Source organism: Ranitomeya imitator, chromosome 1, assembly GCF_032444005.1.
Source record: "Ranitomeya imitator isolate aRanImi1 chromosome 1, aRanImi1.pri, whole genome shotgun sequence".
Lineage (NCBI taxonomy): Eukaryota > Metazoa > Chordata > Amphibia > Anura > Dendrobatidae > Ranitomeya > Ranitomeya imitator.
Window position 1 is genome coordinate 1,048,914,647 of NC_091282.1, and position 25,681 is coordinate 1,048,940,327.

Sequence of the window (25,681 nt, forward strand, 5' to 3'; positions counted from 1 at the left end):
TCACGTACCGGAGACACTGACGTGTGAAACAGGCCTTAAACAGTGCCCTATACAAGCCTTTTTTTGTGCAGTCATATACTAAGCAGTCACCCACTACATGAATTGGTAGGCTGTGAGTGGTTATCTTATGAACATTTTGCACCTGTGTTGCCGCCATCTTTACTACATGGTTTTGCTGCATCTTGATAGTGCATTGGTTTGGAGACCTGGGCAGGTAAGGCTACTTTCACACTAGCGTCATGTGACAGACGTCACAATGCGTCGTTTTGGAGAAAAAACGCATCCTGCAAAGTTGCCCGCAGGATGCGTTTTTTATCCATAGACTTGCATTAGCGATACGTCGCATCCGTCGTGCATTTGGTAGCCACGACGCACAAAAACGGTCGATGTAACTTTTTTTGTGCGTCAGGTCCGCTTAATGTAGCGCTGTCTCCTGCACGGCACACGGACTACACACGGACAACGTCCGTGTGCGGTACGTGTTTTACACGGACCCATTGACTTTAATGGGTCTGTGTAAAACGTGCGCTCCCACGAACACTGACATGTCTCCGTGTTTGGCATCCTATAGGTGACGCCCATACTATTTGATCAGGCAGGCTGCCCAGCACCAATGCATCCCATGTGAACAGACGTGGGAAGTGCTGGGCTTATCTGCACCCTGAAAAATAAAGTGCAAAAAATACTTATAAGGCCGGCCTCACACTAGCGAGTTTTACGGACGTAAGAGAGGTGCAGAAAATACGGATTGCATACGGTACAATGCATCTCTATGGCCAAGCTCCTATCTGCCGTATTTTACTGATCCGTATTATACGGGCTTCTACGGCCGTAGAAAATCGCAGCATGCTGCGTTTGTCACCGTATTGCGCAAAAAAATCACCAATGAAAGTCTATGGAAGCCAGAAAAATACGGATTACACACGGACCAGCAGTGTGACTTGCGAGAAATACGCAGCGGTGTTAGGCTGGTTTCACACTTGCGTTTTTGAACGCATGCGTTTTTTAACAAAAACGCATGGTGCAAAAACGCGTGTAAACGCTGCGTTTTTTACGCACGCGTTTAACGCGTGCGTCAAAAAAACGCTGCGTTTACACGCGTTTACATGCGTTTTTGCATGCGTTTGCGTTTTTTTGAGCATTTTTCAAAAAAATTAAAAAAAAAGGTTACCAGACACAACCAATGGGAATAGAGAGGGCGTATATGATTGGCTCTCAATATATAGACCCTAGGGGTACAGAAATTTTCAGAGCTTGCTACTGTTTCCGGTGTCATGATGGATCTTTCAATGGAGAACTTTTATTTCAAACTGGAGTTCAGCTTCAAGATTTTCCTTGCCTGTGTTTTTGCTTGGGAGCAAGACCGAAACCACCAAAGATGGAGAAGGAGACAGCGTCTGCGTTTTTGGAGGCTCCCCATCATTGAAGTGCGTGAGACCCGTGGAGCATGTCGCACGCTCTATGCGGAGCTGAATGCCAACCCAGAGAAATTCCAGGATTACACGAGAATGTCTCAAGAATCTTTCTGGGATTTACTGTCTCATGAAGAAGGTTCCATACGGCGACAGGACACACGGCTCTGTAGAGCAATTCCACCCGAGGAACGTCTGTTAGTGACATTACGGTACGTTCCAAAACTAAACCAATGACAGTCCAATTTTTTGGTTATGACATGTATTTTTTGTTGTTTTTTTTGTTTTTCTTATTTAAACACACCATTAAGAGCCGATTTTAAATGTTTTTTTTTGTTTCTTTTTCTTCTAGATTTCTTGCCACAGGAGAGAGTTTATCTTCCCTGCACTTCCAATACCGCCTTGGAATATCAACCCTGTCCGGAATTGTTGTGGAAACCTGTCGTGCGTTATGGAATGTACTCCGTGAGGAGTTTATACCCGTACCTACCGTGGACATGTGGCGGGAAATTTCAAATACATTTTTGAACGTGTGTGATTTCCCCAACTGTTTAGGGGCGGTGGATGGAAAGCACATCCGCATTGTCAAACCTGCCAGAACCGGATCTGAGTTTTACAATTATAAAAAATATTTTTCGGTAGTGCTCATGGCAATAGCGGATGCGGAGTGTCGCTTCATCGCCGTGGATATTGGAGGTTTTGGCCGTGGCAATGATTCCCAGACCTTCAAGAGCTCGAATATGGGCCGTCGGGTGTATGGCAACAATTTTAATTTTCCCCCTCCACAGCCTCTCCCCAACACTCAAGGCCCACCGCTGCCATTTGTTATGGTTGGGGATGAGGCCTTCCAGATGTGTGAAAATCTCCTGAAGCCCTATTCTAGTAGGGACTTGGACCACACTAGAAGAATATTCAACTACAGACTGTCCAGGGCCAGAAGAACCGTAGAGTGCAGCTTTGGCATTCTGGTTGCTAAATGGCGCATTCTTGCAACAGCCATCAATCTAAAAGTTGAAACAGTGGACGAGGTGGTCAAAGCCTGTGTGGTTCTACACAATTATATAATGGCTAAGGAGTGACCCCACATTGAACTTGATGAACCAGTTTCACACCCATTGCCTGATTTTCAGCATCACCCGATGCGGTCAACTGCAGCCGTTGGTCTTATGCGGGACCAATTTGCGGCCTATTTTGTGTCCGATATTGGACGGGTGTCATGGCAGGACAATGTTGTGTAAATGTCCTGTTGTATGTTTATGTTTACCAATTATTAAATACTGATACAAATTTTTCTAATTAATAAACTTTAGTGTTGGTTGTGTTGACCATGTCTCCTTTTTCCTCTCTAAACAAAGGTTGACCAAAGATGGGCAGTAGATATGTATATCATATTTTGTAATCCAAAACCAGGAGTGGGTGATAGTTGATGAGGTAATAATTTTTATTTTTTCATCATAATTGACCTCTGTTGCACTCCCTATTTTGCTTTACAAATAATGATATAAAACACTGGCCGCATACTTATAATAATGGAAAAAATGTTGATTTATTGGTAACCATGTTGATTTATTGGTAATCTTGTTGATGTCATTGCGTCAAGACTGTCACGCTCTCTATACCCATCAAGTCAAGTGTAAGAAATAATGAATTCATGCTAAACATATACATGATCATGAATTCACAATTTCTTACACCTGGCCAGGTGAGCATAGATATGTAGCGTGTGACAACCATTGTCCAATCAGTTTGACAACCATTGTCACATAATGTGCTATATAGAATATGGTGAATATACAAGGCAGTAATCAACTAAGTAGGTCAGGTGTCTATTTTGACATCTGACCGGTTCAGTTGAGTTCTGAACTTGATTTCCACCATTTTCTCTTTGTACAGTGACACTACACTAGGTACAAAAATAAGAGTATCGAAATAACTACTATTTTTTTGGCCAACTCATATCTGTATACTAAAGAAACACATATAGACGTTGTCTTGTATTTTATACTACTGGAGATATGTTTTGGCCAAAAAAATAAGTGTGTGGCGAAGTTTATTGGTGTGTATTGAGAGCGGTGAAAGACACAATAAACCAAGCATAATTGTTGCAAATAAACTTTTTTTTTATTGAGTAAACAAAAACAAATTTATTTTTTTGTACCGCGACGGGTTGTACCGCGCCGGCTTGGGGTTGAGTGACGTAAGTGGGGGGTGTTAAGAACTGAAGCCTGACTCACCGTGGAGGAGGCAGAGGTGGCAGGAGAAGGGGCAAGAAAACTGGAAGGGTCTGGAAGTTCGGGGATGGGGCTTAAAACATGAGGGGCTTGAGACACACTGGAAGGGTGAGACACAACAGACAATAGAGACACATCGGTAGGTGATGGGGGAGGAATAATCAGAGTTTTTTGTTTTTTGAGTTTTGCCGGTTTTCCTTTGGGTTTTCCTGGTTGGGGGATGTCTTCTTGGGCTAGGTTGTCGAGTGTGGGCGGGAGACACGTCAGGACCCGGCTCCACAATAACACAGTCCGTCTCCATTGTGGAGCGCTCGGCAACGTCTGAGTCCAACACCATTGTAGTGGGGGGGAAAGATAAAGTCCCGCCTGGGTCCTGGTGCCTCGTTGGGGGGGGGGAACTAAAACCCTCCCAGGATCCTGGTGCCTCGTTGGGGGGGGGGGGGGGGGGGGAACATAAAACCCTCCCAGGGTCCTGGTGCCTCGTTGGGGGGGAACATAAAACCCTCCCAGGGTCCTGGTGCATCGTTGTTGGGGGGGGGGAAACAAAGCCCATACCAGTGTCCTGCTGCATTGCTGGTGGGGGGGAACATAAAGCCGTGGCAGGGTCCTGCTGCATCGGGGTGGGTCCTGCCCAGAAAGGTATGGCTTGGTCCTGCTGCATAATGGGGGGGCCGGTGCGATACGCCATGCCTGGGTCCTGCTGCATGGGGGGGTGGGCCGTCCTATACGCCTGGCCTGGGTCCTGCTGCATCGGGGGGTGTCCTGCCCGGAAAGCAATGCCTCGGTCCTGCTGCATCAGGGTGGGGTGGGGGGAGGGAGGGCGGTCCGATATGCCAGGCCTCGGTCCTGCTGCATCGGGGGTGGGCCGGTCCGATATGCCATGGATGGGTCCTGCTGCATCGGGAGGGGGCCGGGCCGATAAGCCACGCCAGGGTCCTGCGTCATCGTGGTGTCAGCGGAGGAGGTCCAAGCCGGAGCAGCGGTTGTCACGGTGGTGGCGGTGGGATGTCCAACAGCACTCGTCATCGTGTTGGCGCTGTAGTGGAGTACACCTGTGGATGGAATAGAGGTGGCGGTGCAGTGGTATGCAGCAGAGGTAGGAATGGTGTTTAATAGTGACAGTGACGGCACAGTTGGATATGCCGCCACATTACGACTCTGACTCTGCTGCATAGCCTGCACAAAAGCTACATTGCAGGCCTGCATCACACTCGGCTGGAGATCAGGGCTAAGGTGTTCCGACATGCCCTGTTGGATTTGATTAAAAAAATGATGAGCTGGCTTCTGGAGGTCGGCTTTCACTTGATCAACGCTTTTGGCGACATCCTGGATGCGGCAATCTAAGAGGTTATGGGACACATCCATTCTGTCACCTAAAGCCTTGATAGCTTCGTGTAAAACCGAGCTCAAGTGCAAAAACTCGGGCATGAGGGACCTATCCGAAGCCCTCTGTCGCTGCCGGGATGAGCCCGCAAAAATAGGTGCAGCGAAAGAGGACTGCGAAAGGGGAAGACCTGATGGGCCAGCCCCCTGGTCTCCAGTGAGTGTGGAAGACCCACCTGGTGCTGCGCTGCTGGATGGCTGGGATGGGTCCGTGGCTGCCGGCTGAAGGACCGCTCCAGAACCTGGTGCGACAGTCGTGCAGTGTGTGCTGTGAAAAAAGAACACAGAAAATTAATACCAAAATATAGCAAGACGGTACATCCTGTGGAATTTAAAATTACACATTGTCAATGCAATACAACCGGAAGCATGTGAGAAATACTTACGTTCTGATGAGAAGGACCGGTCTTAAAAAGGCCAGCACACGGTGGTATTTGTAGAGCCGGTGCCCTGCTCCGGAACCACTAGCTGCACGATTCTCTGCATGAAGGTCCTTGTTGAAGCGGTCCTTCATGGAACGCCAACGTGTTCTTATTTTGTCCACTGTGAAAAAACAAAAACATATAATGGTCAGAAAAAGTACTTTTGGCCGTGCTCTCTTGACTGTGTGTGATGACAGAAACTCCAAAAAGTTTCTTTCATCACACACAGTCAAGAGAGCCCGGCCAAGGTCTCTGCTGCTTCACACTGCAGTGCAATACTTACCAAACGCATTACGGACCCGTGGCGGGGCATTCTCCCAGCCATCCCACAACGCTTGGGCCACCTCACTCCACAACCGACGTAGTGTACTATTGACGGCGTGCTGTGTATCCCGGCCGTCCCACAACGGGACTCGCTCCTGGACCAGAGTGATCAGGAGGTCATTATCGATCCGGTCGTCGTCCCGTTGTGAAACCTAAAAGTAAAAGAAAATCATATAAGTTTGCTCAATCACATTGGGAAAAAAGAAAAAAAAAAGATGAGAAAGGGCAGGAATATGAAAGTCAACTTTCAGAAAAGGATCATACAAGAAAAATTAAAAGAAAATCAAGGGTACAGAAAGGAAGATTCAAGAATATTACAGTGAGGACAGTCTGCCTTCTATACATACCCGCTGACGTCTTCCCACCGGACCTTGACTCCGCTGCTCCGTCCCTCTCTGTCCCTCAGTTGAAGTGCTCTATAAAAAAAAAAAAAAATCAAATTGTCTCATGTGTCGATGCGACAGTCAATACTTACCAAGCTGAAGGACAAAAAACTAACCTCACTGACGTGCTCCACTTCTGACTGACGTGGCTCAAACTCCTCATCAGATGAAGACTCCGCAGAAGACATTCTGATGCATGTTGAAAAAAAAAAGAAGAAATTAGGACATGTAGATCCAAAAAATTAAAAATAAATGCATTGGCTAGGATATACTCACATTGCTCTGGGTCTTGTCCACCAATGCGTCCGAGCAGGGTCTTGTCTTCTTTGGAGTCTGATGAGAAGTGACCAGAAACTTCCCCCAACCTTCCTTTTATAACCCTGCTGCTATGGGGGAGGCTTATCAGTGTCTAGACAGCCTTATCTACAGTCTATTCAACCTTTGTTAAAAAAAACGCATGCGTCAAAAAAACGCATGCACAAAAAAATGCATGCGTCCCCATTGACGCCAATGCATTTTTGGTCCAAAAAAAAACGCATGAAAACGCATGCGTTTTTTTGTGTCCAAAAAACGCCCCTCAAAAATACTACAAGTTGCATTTTGGAAAATGAACGCATGCAGTAAAAAAACGCATGCGTTTCAAAACGCGACCAAACGCGTACCACCAAAAACGCATGCGTTTTCAATGTTAAATATAGGGAAAAAACGCATGCGTTTTTTGTAAAAAAAAAAAAAAAAAAACGCTGCAGACAAAAACGCAAGTATGAAACCACCCTTAGAGAGAAAAGCCGGCAATTCAGTGCGGTGTACAGTAAAATCACACTGACAGGTTCCAGATGTGCCTTTTCTGGGGTGGCTGGGGGCAGATGTTTTTAGCCGGGGGGGGGGGGGGGGGGCAATAACCATGAACCCTCTCCAGGCTATTAATATCTGCCCTCAGTCACTGGCTTTACTACTCTGGTGGAGAAAATTGCGCGGGAGCCCACGCCAATTTTTTCCGCCAATTATCCCTTTAATTTAATAGCTAGAGCGCCCAAATTTTGCACATACACACTACTAACATTAGTGGAATATGCAAAAAAAAATGGGAATATGAGATGGTTTACTGTATGTAAACCATGTCTCATATCATGTCGGGTTTTGGAAGGAGATAGCAAAAGCCGGTAATTGAATTACCGGCTTTTAAGCTATCTCATGCTGGATGAAATATTAATATATATACATGTTTGTGTCTACTGACATATATATATATATATATATATATATATATATATATATATATATATATATATATATATATATATAGACAGACAGTATATATGTTTTTACGATTTTTTGAGAACATGCATCCATTGTATGTCCGTATGTCGGTTTTGCAAGCCTGCGAGAAAATCTCCCAGTACGGATGCCATACGGATTACATACGGAGGATGCCATGCGCAAAATACGCTGATACACCCTGCCTACGGAGGAGCTACGGACCACTATTTTGGGGACTTCTCTGCGTATTGCGGCCGTAAATTACGGACCGTATTTTTATACGCTGAGTGTGACACCGGCCTAAATATGTGAGGCATTGGTCGATATTTTGGCCAAAATATCGACCAATGCCTCACATATTTATATGTGTTTTTGAACTTTCTGCTGTATTCTTGGTTTATTTTTTCTAATCTCTATTTTTTTGTTGAAACCAGTGAAGGACCCATTCACTATAATGTGGCAGCAGAGTTAGGCTGCCGTCACACTAGCAGTATTTGGTCAGTATTTTCCATCAGTATTTGTAAGCCAAAACCAGGAGTGGGTGATAAATGCAAAAGTGGTGCATATGTTTCTATTATACTTTTCCTCTATTTGTTCCACTCCTGGTTTTGGCTTACAAATACTGATGTAAAATACTGACCAAATACTGCTAGTGTGTTGGCAGCCTTACTCTGGACTCCGTCTTGCCTCTGTTCTTCATTGTCCTTCTTTTCAGAAGTTTACAAAACTGTGGTCGACCTCGTTTTTATCCATGCTTAAATAACTGGACATTGCTAGATCACAGGTCCTATGGCTTCCACAGTACCTCCATCAGCTTCATTATAGGGAATCTTCCACCAAGGGTTCAGTTTGAATCAAGTATTTCAGAGATTTGCTCGGAAACCCCGATGTAAGCACAGAGCGCAGGATAAATGTGAGCTGGGCCTTACGGCTCATACTCAAATGCGAGAAACTCAGATGAGTCTCGCACGTCAATACCCAGCACTCAGGAGCGGAGCATTCAGCGCATGTATTGCTGTGCGGCCGCACGCTCCACTCCTGAGTGCCAGGTGCAGTGCCGGGTATTGACGTGTGAGACTCATCCGAGTTTATCTCATGTGAGTATGAGCAGTTAGGGCTCATACCCATTTGCGAGAAAAACGGACGATTGCAATACGATAAAAAAAATCAGATTGCACTCTGGCCAATGTTATTCAATGAGTTACATCTCATCTGCGATTTTTTTTTCTCAGCTGAAAAATCTGACGGAGAAAAAAAATCGCAGCATGCTGCGATTTGTTGCGTATCTCGGACGAGACTCGCCAATGCAAATCAATGGGTCCGAGAAAAAAAATCACACCGACCATCCGTATGCCGTCCGTTTTTTACAGATACCTTATCATTCTGTGGCATAGAGCACTGTAAATGGTCCTGTAAATGATTGTAGAAAAAGTTGCCGAGAAAAAAACGCATTACATACGTATGTCATACGGATGCTATGTGAGAAAAATTGCATTGTACTCGCATAGCACTCGTCCGTTTGTTCGGTCCAGATTACGGACCGTTTTTTTTCTCGCATATGGATATGAGCCTTTACTTTGATCTTTGAGAGGCAGACTTAACAAATCAACAGTAGCTGAATAATTAATTTTATTTATTTTTTATGCCGTTACTCGTGCAGTTGTAGGTCGGTTGCCTGTCATGCTTTGAACATGTAAGTGTTGCTTTTTCTCATTTATTCCCTTTATGTTATATTGTACATATTTGCAATTGTCTCATTTGTAACATCTTTATAAACTATTTTTTGATAAAGCACTGCCTAATTATTTTTATGGGATATAATATTTCATATTAGTTCGTTCATCCTGCTCTAAACTTACCCTGTCTTCTGAAGGGAAATACGCTACTGTGTTGGGTTAGCTTCGGACCCGTTTAATCGAAGCTGGTGCCAGCGAGAAGTGTGCAGACTTTTGGGTTATGTTGTAGCGGCTGCGGCGTTAATAATTATTGTTCCTGCCTGAGTGGGAGTAGTTATCGCGTCGCTGCAGCGTGCCCAATAGCCAGTACATAGCAGGCAGCCTTTCTGGCGACTAATTACCCAGGGTGCAGTACCTAATCTGACCTGAGAGTAAGGGGGGCGCCAGAGAGCTGCAAGTGTTAAGTGGAACTGTAAGCGGGATATACATAAATCCCTGCAGGTTGTGGTATATTGAAAGCAGTGGGATACCTAGAATAAGCCCCTGCTGTAAGCTAAGAGGTCAATAGCCTTGTGTGTGGTTTTTCATCACATCGTGGAGTGGAGGGATAACTAAGATAAGCCCCCCTGCACATGTGATAGCCGTCTGTTGGCCTAAAGTCACCTCAATCCGTGACGTAGGGGTGACGGTCACGGTGTGAATCCTGACCAATTGGTGACCGCGGTCAGGGGAATCGTGACAATTCTCAGAGAGATACGGCTGAGTCGCAGGTTAAAACCAAGCTCTGGCACCGGCACTCTGGAGCGGAGCGTGCGGCCGCATAGCAATACATGGAGCCGCACGCTCCGCTCCGTAGTCCCGGTGCCAGAGCTTGTTTTTAATCTGCGAGACTCCACCGTATCTCGCTGTAGTGTGACTCCGGCCTTAGTGATTAGATGACTTTAATCTACGGGTGGGTGCGAATGCAGCGATATCAGATTTATATCAGGTGTTTATGTTTGGCTGCTGTCACACACTAAAAGACCCCTTTTTTTTTTGTGCAAAAACTAGTTTATGCATAGCTATGTTTTGCGGAACGAGTTGATGTTTTTTTTTGTACCATTTTCGGGCATATGACTTTTTTTGATCACTCTCTTCCGATTTTTGGGAGGGAGAATGAACAAAAAACAGCAATTCATATATAGTTTTTTGGGATTGTTTTTATGCCGTTCGGCATGTTGTAAAATTGATGAGGCAGTTTACTTCTTCGGGTCAGTACGATTACAGTGATACTATGTTTATATCATTTTTTATGTTGTGGTGCTTTTACACAATAAAAACAATTTTATCCCCTTAACCCCCTGAGCTTTTATTCAGTTTTGCGTTTTCGTTTTTCACTCCCCTCCTTCCCAGAGCCATAGCTTTTTTATTTTTCCATCAATATGGCCATGTGAAGGCTTATTTTTTGAGGGACGAGTTGTACTTTTGAACGACACCATTGGTTTTAACATGTTGTGTACTATAAAAATGTGAAAAAAAATCCTAGTGCGGTGAAATTGCAACCCCATGCTAGTTTTTTGTTTGGCTTTTTTGCTAGGTTCAGTAAATGCCAAAATTGACCTGAAATTATGATTCTCCAGGTCATTACGAGTTCATAGACACCAAACATGTCTGTCTTTTTTTTTTTTATCTAAGTGGTGAAAAAAAAACCCCAAATTTGCTAAAAAAAAAAAAAAAAAAATTTGGGCAATTTTCCGAGACCCACAGTGTCTCCATTTTTCGGGATCTCGGGTCGGGTGAGGGCTTATTTTTTGTGCACGGAGCTGACGTTTTTAGTGACACCATTTTGGTGCAGATACAATCTTTTGATCGCCCCTTATTGCATTTTAATGCAATGTCGCGGCTACCAAAAAAACGTACTTCTGGCGGTTTGATTTTTTTTTCTCGCTGTTTAGCGTTCAGGTTAATCTTTTTTTTCTATTGATAGATCGGGCGATTCTAAACGCGGCGATACCAAATATGTGTATGTTTGATTTTTTCTTATTGTTTTATTTTGAATGGGGCGAAAGGGGGGTGATTTGAGCTTTTTAGATTTTTTTGATTTTTTTCATATTTTTAAACACATTTGTTTTTTTGTTTTTTTTACTTTTGCCATGCTTCAATAGGCTAGAAGCATCCACTACTCGATTGCTTCTGCTGCATAGGAGTGAAGCTCAGATTGCCTCTATATAACAGAATTGCTGCTTTGCTATGAGCGCCGACCACAGGGTGGCGCTCACAGCAATCTGGCATCAACAACTATAGAGGTCTGCAGGAGACCTCTGGTTGTTATTCCAACGCACCGCTGATCCCCGATCACGTGACGGGGGTCAGCGATGCGTGCATTTCCGGCCCGATGGCCAGAAGCACTTGTTAAATGCCGCTGTCAAATTCTGATTCTGGATCGCGAGTCCACCCGCCGCTATTGCGGACACATGTCAGCTATACAAAACAGCTGACATGTCTCGGCTTGGTGCGGGCTTTGATTGTGTCCGATGGCAGAAAGGGGTTAAAGAAAAAAATATTTTTGCATCACTGTATTGTGAGAGCTATAGATTTTTTTCCGCTTATCGAACTGAATGGCAGCTTGTTTTTTGCAGAACAAGATGACGTTTCCAGCAATAAAATTATTATTTACAATAGTCTTTTTGATCACATTTTTTCCCTTTTTTTTTTTACTGTATTCACTGAAGGGGCTAACTAGTGTGAGAGTTTTATTGGACAGGTTTTTCCAGACACGGCGATGCCAAATATGTGTACTTTTTGTCTATGTATTTATTTTTTTTGCATAAAAATACTTATTTATGGGTACAATGTATTTGTGTTTTTTTTTAAGAATTTTACAATTTTTTTTATTCTACTTTTTTACTTAGTCCCTCCATGGGACTTTCACTTTCATTGCTCTGATTGCTGATAGATATATTGCTATGCTTTATAAGTGTCAGTGCTGCTGACAAAAGCCCCTTAGATTCATGCTCTAAGGGCTCATTTCCACTTGAGAGAAAAAAAACGGTCCGATTTACGGACCGAAAAAACGGAGGTAAATCATGCGATTGTCATGCAAGTGTCACGCAATTTTTTATCGTGACATCCGTATGGCATCCTTATTGCTGTGCGATTTTTTACGCACCGGTGTCCTTTGAAAAGCCGGCAAATCAGTGCTGTGTACAGTAAAATCACACTGAAAGATTAGAATAGAAAAGATAGAATATATATATACACATAGAATAGGTATATATATATATATACATATATATATATATATATATATATATATATATATATATTTATTTAATGCAGCGCTAGATAGCAGAAAAGTTGGTAATTCAATTACCGGCTTTTGCTTTCTCCTTCCTAAACCCGACATGATTTCAGACATGGTTTACATACAGTAAACCATGTCTTCTCTCCTTTTTTTTTGCAGATTCCACACTACTAATGTCAGTAGTGTGTATCTGCAAAATTTGGCCGTTCTATCTACTAAATTAAAGGGTTAAATGGCGGAAAAAATTGGCGTGGGCTCCCGCACAATTTTCTCCGCCAGAGTAGTAAAGCCAGTGACTGAGGGCAGATATTAATAGCCTGGAGAGGGTCCATGGTTATTGCCCCCCCCCTGGCTAAAAACATCTGCCCCCAGCCACCCCAGAAAAGGCACATCTGGAAGATGCGCCTATTCTGGCACTTGGCCACTCTCTTCCCATTCCCATGTAGCGGTGGGATATGGGGTAATGAAGGGTTAATGCCACCTTGCTATTGTAAGGTGACATTAAGCCAAATTAATAATGGAGAGGCGTCAATTATGACACCTATCCATTATTAATCCAATTGAATGAAAGGGTTAAAAAAACCACACATTATTAAAAATTATTTTAATGAAATAAAAACAAAGGTTGTTGTAATATTTTATTTAACGCCCAATCCAATCACTGAAGACCCTCGTTCTGTAAAAGAAAAAACATAATAAACCAACAATATACTTACCTTCCGCAGATCTGTAAAGTCCAACGATGTAAATCCTTCTGAAGGGGTTAAAACATTTTGCAGCAAGGAGTTCCGCTAATGCAGGCTGCTCCTTGCTGCAAAACCCCGGGGAATGAATATAGGTCAATGATCTATATTTAGCTTCATTTGCGGTGAGGCGCCCTCTGCTGGCTGTTCATAGATCGTGGGAACTTTCCTTGAAAGCTCCCAGGCTTTCTAGGAAAGTTCCCACGATCTATGAACAGCCAGCAGAGGGCGCCTCACCGCAAATGAAGCTAAATATAGATCATTGACCTATATTTAGCTTCATTCCCCGGGGTTTTCTTCTTACGTCCGTAAAACTCGCAAGTGTGACGCCGGCCACAGCGTGCACAAGAGACGAATCTAGCATGCCAAAACTGCTGCAAAAAATGCATCATAAATGCATTAAAAAACATGCTATTTTTCTGTAGCTTCTTTCCTGCCAAGAGATCGGATTTTGCGGCAGAACAAAAAACACTGAAAAAAGGCCTAGTGGGAAGTTAAGCTAACCTGTACCATAAGGTGATTTGCATACACATGTTCAGTTTCCATAAACTTTCTTGAACTTTCCATTCTAGGAACTCTACAGTTATGGGGCCAAACTATCCAGGTGGATTGGGCCGATCCAGAGAAAGAAGTTGATGAAGAAACAATGCAGAGAGTGAAAGTATTGTATGTTAGGAATTTGATGATATCCACAACTGAGGAAACTATTAAAGCTGAATTCAGCAAATTCAAGCCTGGAGCTGTTGACCGTGTTAAGAAATTGCGGGATTATGCATTTGTTCATTTTTTTCAAAGAGAGGATGCAGTTACAGCAATGTCTGTAATGAATGGCAGGTGCATTGATGGAGCCAACATTGAAGTGACCTTGGCTAAACCTGTGAATAAGGAAACTAACTTTCGACAACAGTTCTTTGGCCAATTGGATTACAATACTGAAAGCTCGCTTCCATTTCTAAATGATGAGGAAGGATGTCGGAAATCTAAAGGAAGATGTTCAAGTTCTCCTGCAGTTCTCTGTGGTCCGTACAGTTCCCCCACTTCAGATCCAGAAAGACGCACCTACCCTTTCTACTCGGGAACAAAGCTTACGCCAACAAACATGCTTTCTTTAAGGCCAAATCAGTTCCACTCTGCTGTCATGCATTTAGAGTATTACTGTCACAAGAATAACATAGAGCTTCCCGAATACTATTTGTATTCAACTAGCAGCCAGGATGGGAAAATGCTTCTCATATATAAGGTTGTTCTTCCATCATTTGGAAATGTCTTCTTCAGTTACTTCATGCCTGACAAGTTGTGTACATCATTGGAAGATGCCAAGGAATTGGCAGCACAATTTGCATTGATGCATTTAGGTGAGTGGAAAATAACTTGAATTACTTCTACTTACTATATGTTACATCATTTTTAAACATACCGTATTTTTCGGATTATAAGACGCTCTGGATTATAAGATGCACCCCACATTTTAAGGAGAAAAATAGGATTTTTTTTTTTAATAAAATGGTGGTGCTTCTTATAATCCATGTGTCTTATTGCTTACCGGGGGTGGTGGCTGCGGTGAAGCGGGGTCCCAGGGTCGCTGCTGGAGGAAGCAGGAGTGGGGTGATGCTGCAGGCTGTGATGAGGGGGTGTTCCGTTCCGATGTACGATGTGCCGCTTTGGGTGTCCAGTGCTGCTGTGGGTTTCCGGTGCTGCGGGGGTGTCAAGGGGTGCTGCGGAGGTGTCCGGTGCTGCTGCGGGGGCTCTGCCGGCATTTTGTGGAAGGCCAGACCCACCCTCGCAGTTCCATGTTTTCCTCTGCGGTGGACTCTGGGAAAATGGCATCCGGGGGCCGGCGCATGCGCAGATGGAATTCTCGGCACCACGATGTCGGGAGACGAGATCTCAGCGCTGACCCACAGCAGCACCGGACACCCGCAGCAACGCTGGACAACCCCTCATCCCAGCCTTCGGCCTGCAGCAACGGTTCCGATAAGGTATAGCTGCATTATAAGACGCACCCTCATTTTCCCCAAATTTTTTTTTCGGAAAAACGTGCTTATTATAATACGAAAAATACGGTAGCTGCTACTTACAGTACACTTACTCAGGTAGTATCCAATAGCAATGCAGTCTGTTTGAAATTACTGAAGCATGGACATCCTGGTTTGTGACTTGACTTTCATAGTGACATTGTTCTTTCTGGTAATTTTGCAGCGTACTATTAATATTTATCCATATAGTAATACCATCGTCCAGAGCATTGTACCCTATACGCCATATTAGTGTAGCACTTCCTTATGCTCTGCACGCCTCACATCATAATCAAGATTTTCTTCAGGACAATGTAGCTGGCCTATTTCCCCACATATACGCTAGATACTCATACAGTGGCAACCCCCTTATTTGCTTGTGTTGTTTGTATTTTCCTCTTCAAATAATTTCAGGTTGTTCCTCAGCAGATTTGTACAGATTATGCCTGATAAAGAGATGGGAGAGGTCTGTCACAGGAGTATGTTTGTTGATATTTTGATTGGAGTACAATTCAAAATTTTGATGCACAATTTTGAAAAAAACAATGTTATAACATTTTTAAAAAAGGCATATGTATTACTTGAGTTTTAGTTTACATTTGCACAAAGATTCAAGTTGGACTTTCCTTTGAATCATATTTTGAAGTGTGATTTTCTACAGTCTCATCCTAACCATATGTTTAACCCCTTAGCGACCGCCGATACGCCTTTTAACGGCGGCCGCTAAGGGTACTTAAACCACAGCGCCGTTAATTAACGGCGCTGTGGAAAAAGTGTATAGCGCCCCCCACAGGCCGATTTTCTCCGGGGTCTCGGCTGCCGAGGGTAGCTGAGACCCCAGAGAACATGATTCGGGGGGTTTTTAACCCTCCCCGCATTTGCGATCGCCGGTAATTAACCGTTTACCGGCGATCGCAAAAAAAAAAAAAAAAAAAAAGCGATCTCTTTTTAATTTCTCTGTCCTCCGATGTGATCGCACATCGGAGGACAGAGAAAAGGGGTCCCAGGTGGCCCCCCAATACTCACCTAGCTCCCCCGATGCTCCTCGTGTCTCCCGGTGGGCGCCGCCATCTTCAAAATGGCGGGCGCATGCGCAGTGCGCCCGCCGGCCGGCACCGGGAGAATCTTTGGGGTCTCGGCTGCCTGGGGTAGCCGAGACCCCAAAGAGCATGATCGGGGGTCGGTTTTAGCGACCCCTGTTTTGCGATCGCCGGTAATTAACTGTTTACCGGCGACCGCAAAAAAAAAAAAAAAAAAAGTAAAGTGTAATTCTCTGTCCTCTGATGTGATCGCACATCAGAGGACAGAGAAATAGGGGGATTCGGGGACCCTAGCATACTCACCTAGGTCCCTGGATCCTCTTGCTGCTCCTCCTGGCCGCCGGCAGAAGAACATGGCGGACGCATGCCCAGTGCGCCCGCCATCTGTCTCCATCTGCCGGCCGGCAGGAGAACAGCAGTTAGGGCTAAAATTAGGGTTAAGGTTAGGGGTAGGGTTAGGGGTAGGGTTAGGGTTAGGGTTAGGTTAGGGGTAGGGTTAGGGGTAGGGTTAGGGGTAGGGTTAGGGGTAGGGTTAGGGTTAGGTTAGGGGTAGGGTTAGGGTTAGGTTAGGGGTAGGGTTAGGGTTAGGGGTAGGGTTAGGGTTAGGTTAGGGGTAGGGTTAGGGGTAGGGTTAGGGGTAGGGTTAGGGTAGGGTTAGGGCTAGGGTTAGGTTAGGGGTAGGGTTACGGCTAGGGTTAGGTTAGGGGTAGGGTTAGGTTAGGGGTAGGGTTACGGCTAGGGTTAGGGGTAGGGGTAGGGTTAGGGGTAGGGTTGGGGCTAAATTTAGGGTTAGGGTTGGGGCTAAATTTAGGGTTAGGGTTGGGGCTAAATTTAGGGTTATGCTTCTTTCACACTTACGTCGGTACGGGGCCGTCGCAATGCGTCGGCCCGACATACCGACGCACGTTGTGAAAATTGTGCACAACGTGGGCAGCAGCTGTAGTTTTTCAACGCATCCGCTGCCCAATCTATGTCCTGGGGAGGAGGGGGCGGAGTTACGGCCACGCATGTGCGGTCAGAAATGGCGGATGCGACGTACAAAAAAACGTTTCATTGAACGTTTTTTTGTGCCGACGCTCCGCCAAAACACAACTGATCCAGTGCACGACGGACGCGACGTGTGGCCATCCGTCACGATCCGTCGGCAATACTATGGGCAAAAAACGCATCCTGCGGGCACATTTGCAGGATCCGTTTCTTGTCCAAAACGACGGATTGCGACGGAATGCCAAACAACGCAAGTGTGAAAGTAGCCTTAGGGCTAGGGTTAGGGTTGGGGCTAAAGTTAGGGCTAGGGTTGGGGCTAAAGTTAGGGTTAGAGCTGGGATTAGGTTTAGGGTTTGGATTAGGGTTGGTATTAGGGTTAGGGTTGGCATTAGGGTTACGCTTGGGATTAGGGTTAGGTTTGGGATTAGGGTTAAGGTTAGGGTTGTGATTAGGGGTGTACTGGGATTAGGGTTAGGGTTGAGATTAGGATTAGGGGTGTGTTGGATTTAGGGTTTTGATTAGGGTTATGGTTAGGGTTGACATTAGGGTTGTTTTGGGGTAAGGGTTGTGATTATGGTTAGGGTTAGTGATTAGGATTATGGATCAGGTTGGGATTAGGGTTAGGGGTTGGAGCTAGAATTGGGGGGTTTCCACTGTTTAGGTACATCAGGGGGTCTCCAAACACGACAGCCAATTTTGCGCTCAAAAAGTCAAATGGTGCTCCCTCCCTTCTGAGCTCTGCCGTGCGCCCAAACAGTGGGTTACCCCCACATATGGGGCATCAGCGTACTCGGGATAAATTGGACAACAACTTCTGGGGTCCAATTTCTCTTGTTACCCTTGTGAAAATAAAAACTTGGGGGCTACAAAATCTTTTTTGTGAAAAAAAAAAATATTTTTTATTTTCACGACTCTGCATTCTAAACTTCTGTGAAGCACTTGGGCATTCAAAGTTCTCACCACACATCTAGATAAGTTCCTTGGGGGGTCTAGTTTCCAAAATGGGGTCACTTGTGGGGGGTTACTACAGTTTAGGTATATCAGGGGCTCTGCAATCGCAACATAATGCCCACAGACCATTCTATCAAAGTCTGCATTCCAAAAAGGCGCTCCTTCCCTTCCGAGCTCTGCCGTGCGCCCAAACAGTGGTTTACCCCCACATATGGCACATCAGCGTACTCGGGATAAATTGGACAACAACTATTGCAGTCCAATTTCTCCTGTTACCCTTGTGAAAATAAAAACTTGGGGGCTACAAAATCTTTTTTGTGAAAAAAAAAAATATTTTTTATTTTCACGACTCTGCATTCTAAACTTCTGTGAAGCACTTGGGCATTCAAAGTTCTCACCACACATCTAGATAAGTTCCTTGGGGGGTCTAGTTTCCAAAATGGGGTCACTTGTGGAGGGTTTCTACTGGTTAGGTACATCAGGGGCTCTGCAAATGCAACATAATACCCGCAGACCATTCTATCAAAGTCTGCATTCCAAAACGGCGCTCCTTCCTTCCGAGCTCTGCCGTGCGCCCAAACAGTGGTTTACCCCCACATATGGGGTACCAGCATACTCAAGACAAATTGGACAACAACTTTTGGGGTCCAATTTCTCTTGTTACCCTTGTAAAAATAAAAACTTGGGGGCTACAATATCTTTTTTGTGGAAAAAAAAAATATTTTTTATTTTCACGGCTCTGCATTATAAACTTCTGTGAAGCACTTGGGCATTCAAGGTTCTCATCACACATCTAGATAAGTTCCATGGGGGGTCTAGTTTCCAAAATGGGGTCACTTGTGGGGGATTTCTACTGTTTAGGCACATCAGGGGCTCTCCAAACGCGACATGGCGTCCGATCTCAATTCCAGCCAATTCTACATTGAAAAAGTAAAACGGCACTCCTTCTCTTCCAAGCTCTGCGGTGCGCCCTAGCAGTGGTTTACCCCCACATATTGGGTATCAGCGTACTCAGGAGAAATTGCACAACAACTTTTGTGGTCTAATTTCTCCTGTTACCCTTGTGAAAATAAAAATTTGTGGGCAAAAAGATCATTTTTGTAGAAAAAATGCGATTTTTTTTTTTTTCACGGCTCTACGTTATAAACTTCTGTGAAGCACATGGGGGTTCAAAGTGCTCGCCACACATCTAGATAAGTTCCTTAAGGGGTCTAGTTTCCAAAATGGTGTCACTTGTGGGGGGTTTCCACTGTTTAGGCACATCAGGGGCTCTCTAAACGTGACATGGCGTCCGATCTCAATTCCAGCCAATTCTGCATTGAAAAAGTCAAACGGCGCTCCTTCACTTCTAAGTTCTGCGGTGCGCCCTAACAGTGGTTTACCCCCACATATGGGGTATTGGCGTATTCAGGAGAAATTGCATAACAAAATTTATGGTTACATTTCTGTTTTTACACTTGTGAAAATAAAAAAAATGGTTCTGAATTAAGATGTTTGCAAAAAAAAGTTAAATGTTCATTTTTTCCTTCCACATTGTTTCAGTTCCTGTGAAGCACGTAAAGGGTTAATAAACTTCTTGAATGTGGTTTTGAGAACCTTGAGGGGTGTAGTTTTTAGAATGGTGTCACACTTCATTATTTTCTATCATATAGACCCCTCAAAATGACTTCAAATGTGATGTGGTCCCTAAAAAAAAATGGTGTTGTAAAAATGAGAAATTGCTGGTCAACTTTTAACCCTTATAACTCCCTAACAAAAAAAAATTTTGTTTCCAAAATTGTGCTGATGTAAAGTAGACATGTGGGAAATGTTATTTATTAACTATTTTTCGTGACATATCTCTCTGATTTAAGGGCATAAAAATACAAAGTTTGAAAATTGCAAAATTTTAAAAATTTTCGCCATATTTCCGTTTTTTTCATAAATAATCGCAAGTAATATCGAAGAAATGTTACCACTAACATGAAGTACAATATGTCACGAAAAAACAATCTCAGAATCAGCGGGATCCGTTGAAGCGTTCCAGAGTTATAACCTCATAAAGTGACAGTGGTCAGAATTGCAAAAATTGGCTCGGTCATTAAGTACCAAATTGGCTCTGTCACTAAGGGGTTAATACTAATGTAAAAGAAACAATATTAAATATTCCAATATACGTGTATCATTTTTTAAAATTATTATTAGGACACTAGGCATGTCTTTTTTCAAATTTTTAAACAAAGTATAGTAGTTAAATCATCAAGCTTTAACCCCTTAGTGACAGAGCCAATTTGGTGCTTAATGACCGGGCCAATGTTTACAATTCTGACCACTGTCACTTTGAGGTTATAGCTCTGGAAAGCTTCAACGTATTCCACTGATTCTGAGGTTGTTTTTTCGGGACATATGGTACTTCATGTAAGTGGTAACATTTCTTCGATATAATTTGCGTTTATTTATGAAAGAAACGGAAATTTTGCAAAAAGTTAGCAATTTTTAAACTTTTAATTTTTGTACCCTTAAATCAGAGAGTGGTGTCACACAAAATACTTAAAGGGAACCTGTCACCCCCAAAATCGAAGGTGAGCTAAGCCCACTGGCATCAGGGGCTTATCTGCAGCATTCTGGAATGCTGCAGATAAGCCCCCAATGTATCCTGAAAGATGAGAAAAAGATTATTTTATACTCACCTGGGCGGGCAGTCCGGTTCGGGGCCTCCCATCTTCTTACGATGACGTCCTCTTGTCTTCACGCCGCAGCTCCGGCACAGGCGTACTTTATCTGCTCTGTTGAGGGCAGAGCAAAGTACTGCAGTGCGCAGATGCCGGGCCTCTCTGACCTTTCCCGGCGCCTGCGCACAGCAGTACTTTGCTCTGCCCTCAACAGAGCAGATAAAGTACGCCTGTGCCGGAGCGCGACGCCCATCTAACCACAACCGGACCGGGACCGCCCCTGGGTGAGTATAATATAACCTCTTTTTCTCACCTTTCAGGTTACGTCACGGCTTATCTACAGCATTACAGAATGCTGTAGATAAGCCCCTGATGCCGGTTAATAAGTAACATTTGCCACATGTCTACTTTACATCAGCACAATTTTGGAAACATAATTTTTTTTTGTTAGGACGTTATAATTGACCAGTGCTGTCTCATTTTTCCAACAAAATTTACAAAACCATTTTTTTAGGGACCACCTCACATTTGAAGTGAGTTTGGGGGGGTTAATTAACAGAAAATATTCAAAAGTGACACCATTCCAAAAACTGTACCCCTCAAGGTGCGCAATACCACATTCAAGAAGTTTTTTAACCCTTCAGGTGCTTCACGAGGACTAATGCAATGTGGAAGGAAAAAATAAACATTTTACTTTTTTCACAAAAATTTACTTTGTGAAATCGGACTACTTTTTTTTTCCATGTTTTTTTTCCGTAAAAACCGACCCAAATCATGTTCTTCGTGGTCTCAGCTACTCCAGAGAAATTCCGACGCTGAGGGGCGTTATACACTTATTTCTCAGCCATTAAAAAGCAGCGCTGAGGCACAAGTACCCTTAAAGGGAACCTGTCACCCCCCCCCCCCCCCCAACCCCCGAGCGTTTTTAACTAAAGGAGCCACCTTGTGCAGCACTAATGCTGCATTCTGTCAAGGTGGCTCTTAGTTTGGGTCCCTGCAAACGCTGAAATAATCGCTTTTATAATGTGCCCCTGTTTTTTACATCTTTTACTAGCACTTGCGGATTACTGCAACATTTTTTCAAACTGAGTGTTTTTGGTTCTACTATTCTCTTTTGTGTCTTCAGGTTTCTTGGTGGTGTGTGAACATGATCATACAGACTTGTTCACTGTGCAAGCACTATGCGGCATCAATAGTAAAAAAATGTAATGTTAAAAATAATAAAACCGCAAAAAACCTGCTATACTCGCCCTCCGTTGTCCGCCGAGCCGCTCGCGCCTGCTGCCATCTTCCGTTCCCGGGCGATGCATTGCGAAATTACGAAGAAGACTTAGCGGTCTCACGAGACTGCGAAGTCATCTGGGTAATTTCGCAATGCATCCTGGGAACGAAAGATGGCGGCAGCCGCGTGCCTATCGCCGGAGCTTCGGTGGATCCTAGGGGGTAAGTGTATAACTATTTTTTTATTTTAATTATTTTTTTTAACAGGGATATGTGGCCACACTGCTGTATACTACGTGGGCTATGTTAGATACCGCATGGCTGCTATATACTACATTGGCAGTGTGATATACTCCGTGGGCTGTGTGATATACTCCGTGGGCTGTGTGATATACTCCGTGGGCTGTGTGATATACTCCGTGGCCTGTGCTATATACTACATGGGCAGTATGATATACTCTGTGGGCTGTGCTAGATATTACGTGGCCACTGTTATATACTGTGTGGGCAGTATTATATACTACGTGACTGGACAATATACTACGTGGCTCTGCTGTATCATACGTGGCTCTGCTGTATACTACGTTGCTCTGTGCTGTATGCTACGTCGCTGGGCAATATACTTCGTGACTGGGCAATATACTACAAGACTGGGCAATATACTACGTGGCTCTGTGCTGTATACTACGTCGCTGGGCAATATACTTCGTGAGTGGGCAATATACTTCATGGCTGGGCAATATACTTCGTGGCTGGCCAATATACTACGTGACTGGGCAATATACTATGTAGCTGGGCAATATACTACGCGTCTGTGCTGTATACTATGTCACTGTGCAATTTACTATGTGGCTGGGCAATATACTACGTGACTGGGCAATATACTATGTGGCTGGGCAATATACTACGTGACTGGGCAATATACTATGTGGCTGGGCAATATACTACGTGACTGGGCAATATACTACATGGTTGTGCAATATACTACGTGGCTGGGCAATATACTACGTGGCTCTGTGCTGTATATACTACGTAGCTGGGCAATATACTATGTGGCTGGGCAATATACTACGTGACTGGGCAATATACTACGTTGCTGGGCAATATACGTGGCTGGGCAATATACTACGTGACTGGGCAATATACTAAGTGGCTGGGCAATATACTATGTGGCTGGGCAATATACTATGTGGCTGGGCAATATACTATGTGACTGGGCAATATACTATGTGACTGGGCAATATACTACGTGGCTGGGCAATATACTGCGTGGCTGGGCAATATACTATGTGACCGGGCAATATACTACGTGACTGGGCAATATACTACGTGGCTGGGCAATATACTATTGCTATAGACTGGACCACGGTGAGTCATTGGACGTGGTATATCTCGATTTTTCCAAAGCGTTTGATACCGTGCCGCACAAGAGGTTGGTACACAAAATGAGAATGCTTGGTCTGGGGGAAAATGTGTGTAAATGGGTTAGTAACTGGCTTAGTGATAGAAAGCAGAGGGTGGTTATAAATGGTATAGTCTCTAACTGGGTCGCTGTGACCAGTGGGGTACCGCAGGGGTCAGTATTGGGACCTGTTCTCTTCAACATATTCATTAATGATCTGGTAGAAGGTTTACACAGTAAAATATCGATATTTGCAGATGATACAAAACTATGTAAAGCAGTTAATACAAGAGAAGATAGTATTCTGCTACAGATGGATCTGGATAAGTTGGAAACTTGGGCTGAAAGGTGGCAGATGAGGTTTAACAATGATAAATGTAAGGTTATACACATGGGAAGAGGGAATCAATATCACCATTACACACTGAACGGGAAACCACTGGGTAAATCTGACAGGGAGAAGGACTTGGGGATCCTAGTTAATGATAAACTTACCTGGAGCAGCCAGTGCCAGGCAGCAGCTGCCAAGGCAAACAGGATCATGGGGTGCATTAAAAGAGGTCTGGATACACATGATGAGAGCATTATACTGCCTCTGTACAAATCCCTAGTTAGACCGCACATGGAGTACTGTGTCCAGTTTTGGGCACCGGTGCTCAGGAAGGATATAATGGAACTAGAGAGAGTACAAAGGAGGGCAACAAAATTAATAAAGGGGATGGAAGAACTACAATACCCAGATAGATTAGCGAAATTAGGATTATTTAGTCTAGAAAAAAGACGACTGAGGGGCGATCTAATAACCATGTATAAGTATATAAGGGGACAATACAAATATCTCGCTGAGGATCTGTTTATACCAAGGAAAGTGACGGGCACAAGGGGGCATTCTTTGCGTCTGGAGGAGAGAAGGTTTTTCCACCAACATAGAAGAGGATTCTTTACTGTTAGGGCAGTGAGAATCTGGAATTGCTTGCCTGAGGAGGTGGTGATGGCGAACTCAGTCGAGGGGTTCAAGAGAGGCCTGGATGTCTTCCTGGAGCAGAACAATATTGTATCATACAATTATTAGGTTCTGTAGAAGGACGTAGATCTGGGTATTTATTATGATGGAATATAGGCTGAACTGGATGGACAAATGTCTTTTTTCGGCCTTACTAACTATGTTACTATGTTACAATTGGTGCAGAATCCAACCAGAGGAGCAGCACTTTTAGACCTAATACTATCTAATAGACCTGACAGAATAACAAATTTGCAGGTGGTTGGGCATTTAGGAAATAGCGACCACAATATTGTGCAGTTTCACCTGTCTTTCACTAGGGGGACTTGTCAGGGAGTCACAAAAACATTGAACTTTAGGAAGGCAAAGTTTGAACAGCTTAGAGATGCCCTTAATCTGGTAGACTGGGACAATATCCTCAGAAATGAGAATACAGATAATAAATGGGAAATGTTTAAGAACATCCTAAATAGGCAGTGTAAGCGGTTTATACCTTGTGGGAATAAAAGGACTAGAAATAGGAAAAACCCAATGTGGCTAAACAAAGAAGTAAGACAGGCAATTAACAGTAAAAAGAAAGCATTTGCACTACTAAAGCAGGATGGCACCATTGAAGCTCTAAAAAACTATAGGGAGAAAAATACTTTATCTAAAAAACTAATTAAAGCTGCCAAAAAGGAAACAGAGAAGCACATTGCTAAGGAGAGTAAAACTAATCCCAAACTGTTCTTCAACTATATCAATAGTAAAAGAATAAAAACTGAAAATGTAGGCCCCTTAAAAAATAGTGAGGAAAGAATGGTTGTAGATGACGAGGAAAAAGCTAACATATTAAACACCTTCTTCTCCACGGTATTCACGGTGGAAAATGAAATGCTAGGTGAAATCCCAAGAAACAATGAAAACCCTATATTAAGGGTCACCAATCTAACCCAAGAAGAGGTGCGAAACCGGCTAAATAAGATTAAAATAGATAAATCTCCGGGTCCGGATGGCATACACCCACGAGTACTAAGAGAACTAAGTAATGTAATAGATAAACCATTATTTCTTATTTTTAGTGACTCTATAGCGACAGGGTCTGTTCCGCAGGACTGGCGCATAGCAAATGTGGTGCCAATATTCAAAAAGGGCTCTAAAAGTGAACCTGGAAATTATAGGCCAGTAAGTCTAACCTCTATTGTTGGTAAAATATTTGAAGGGTTTCTGAGGGATGTTATTCTGGATTATCTCAATGAGAATAACTGTTTAACTCCATATCAGCATGGGTTTATGAGAAATCGCTCCTGTCAAA

At 43.8% G+C, this 25,681-nt stretch overlaps 1 protein-coding gene across 2 annotated transcripts in view; it reads left to right on the plus strand.

Moving 5' to 3' along the window:
- RBM46 (RNA binding motif protein 46) overlaps positions 1-25,681 on the plus strand; it is a 108,884-nt gene that overhangs the window by 43,417 nt on the left and 39,786 nt on the right. For both annotated transcript variants that reach the window (XM_069744109.1, XM_069744108.1), the window contains exon 3: positions 13,690-14,472. In XM_069744109.1, the coding sequence (XP_069600210.1) occupies positions 13,690-14,472 (783 nt within the window). The remainder of the gene's footprint in view (positions 1-13,689; positions 14,473-25,681) is intronic.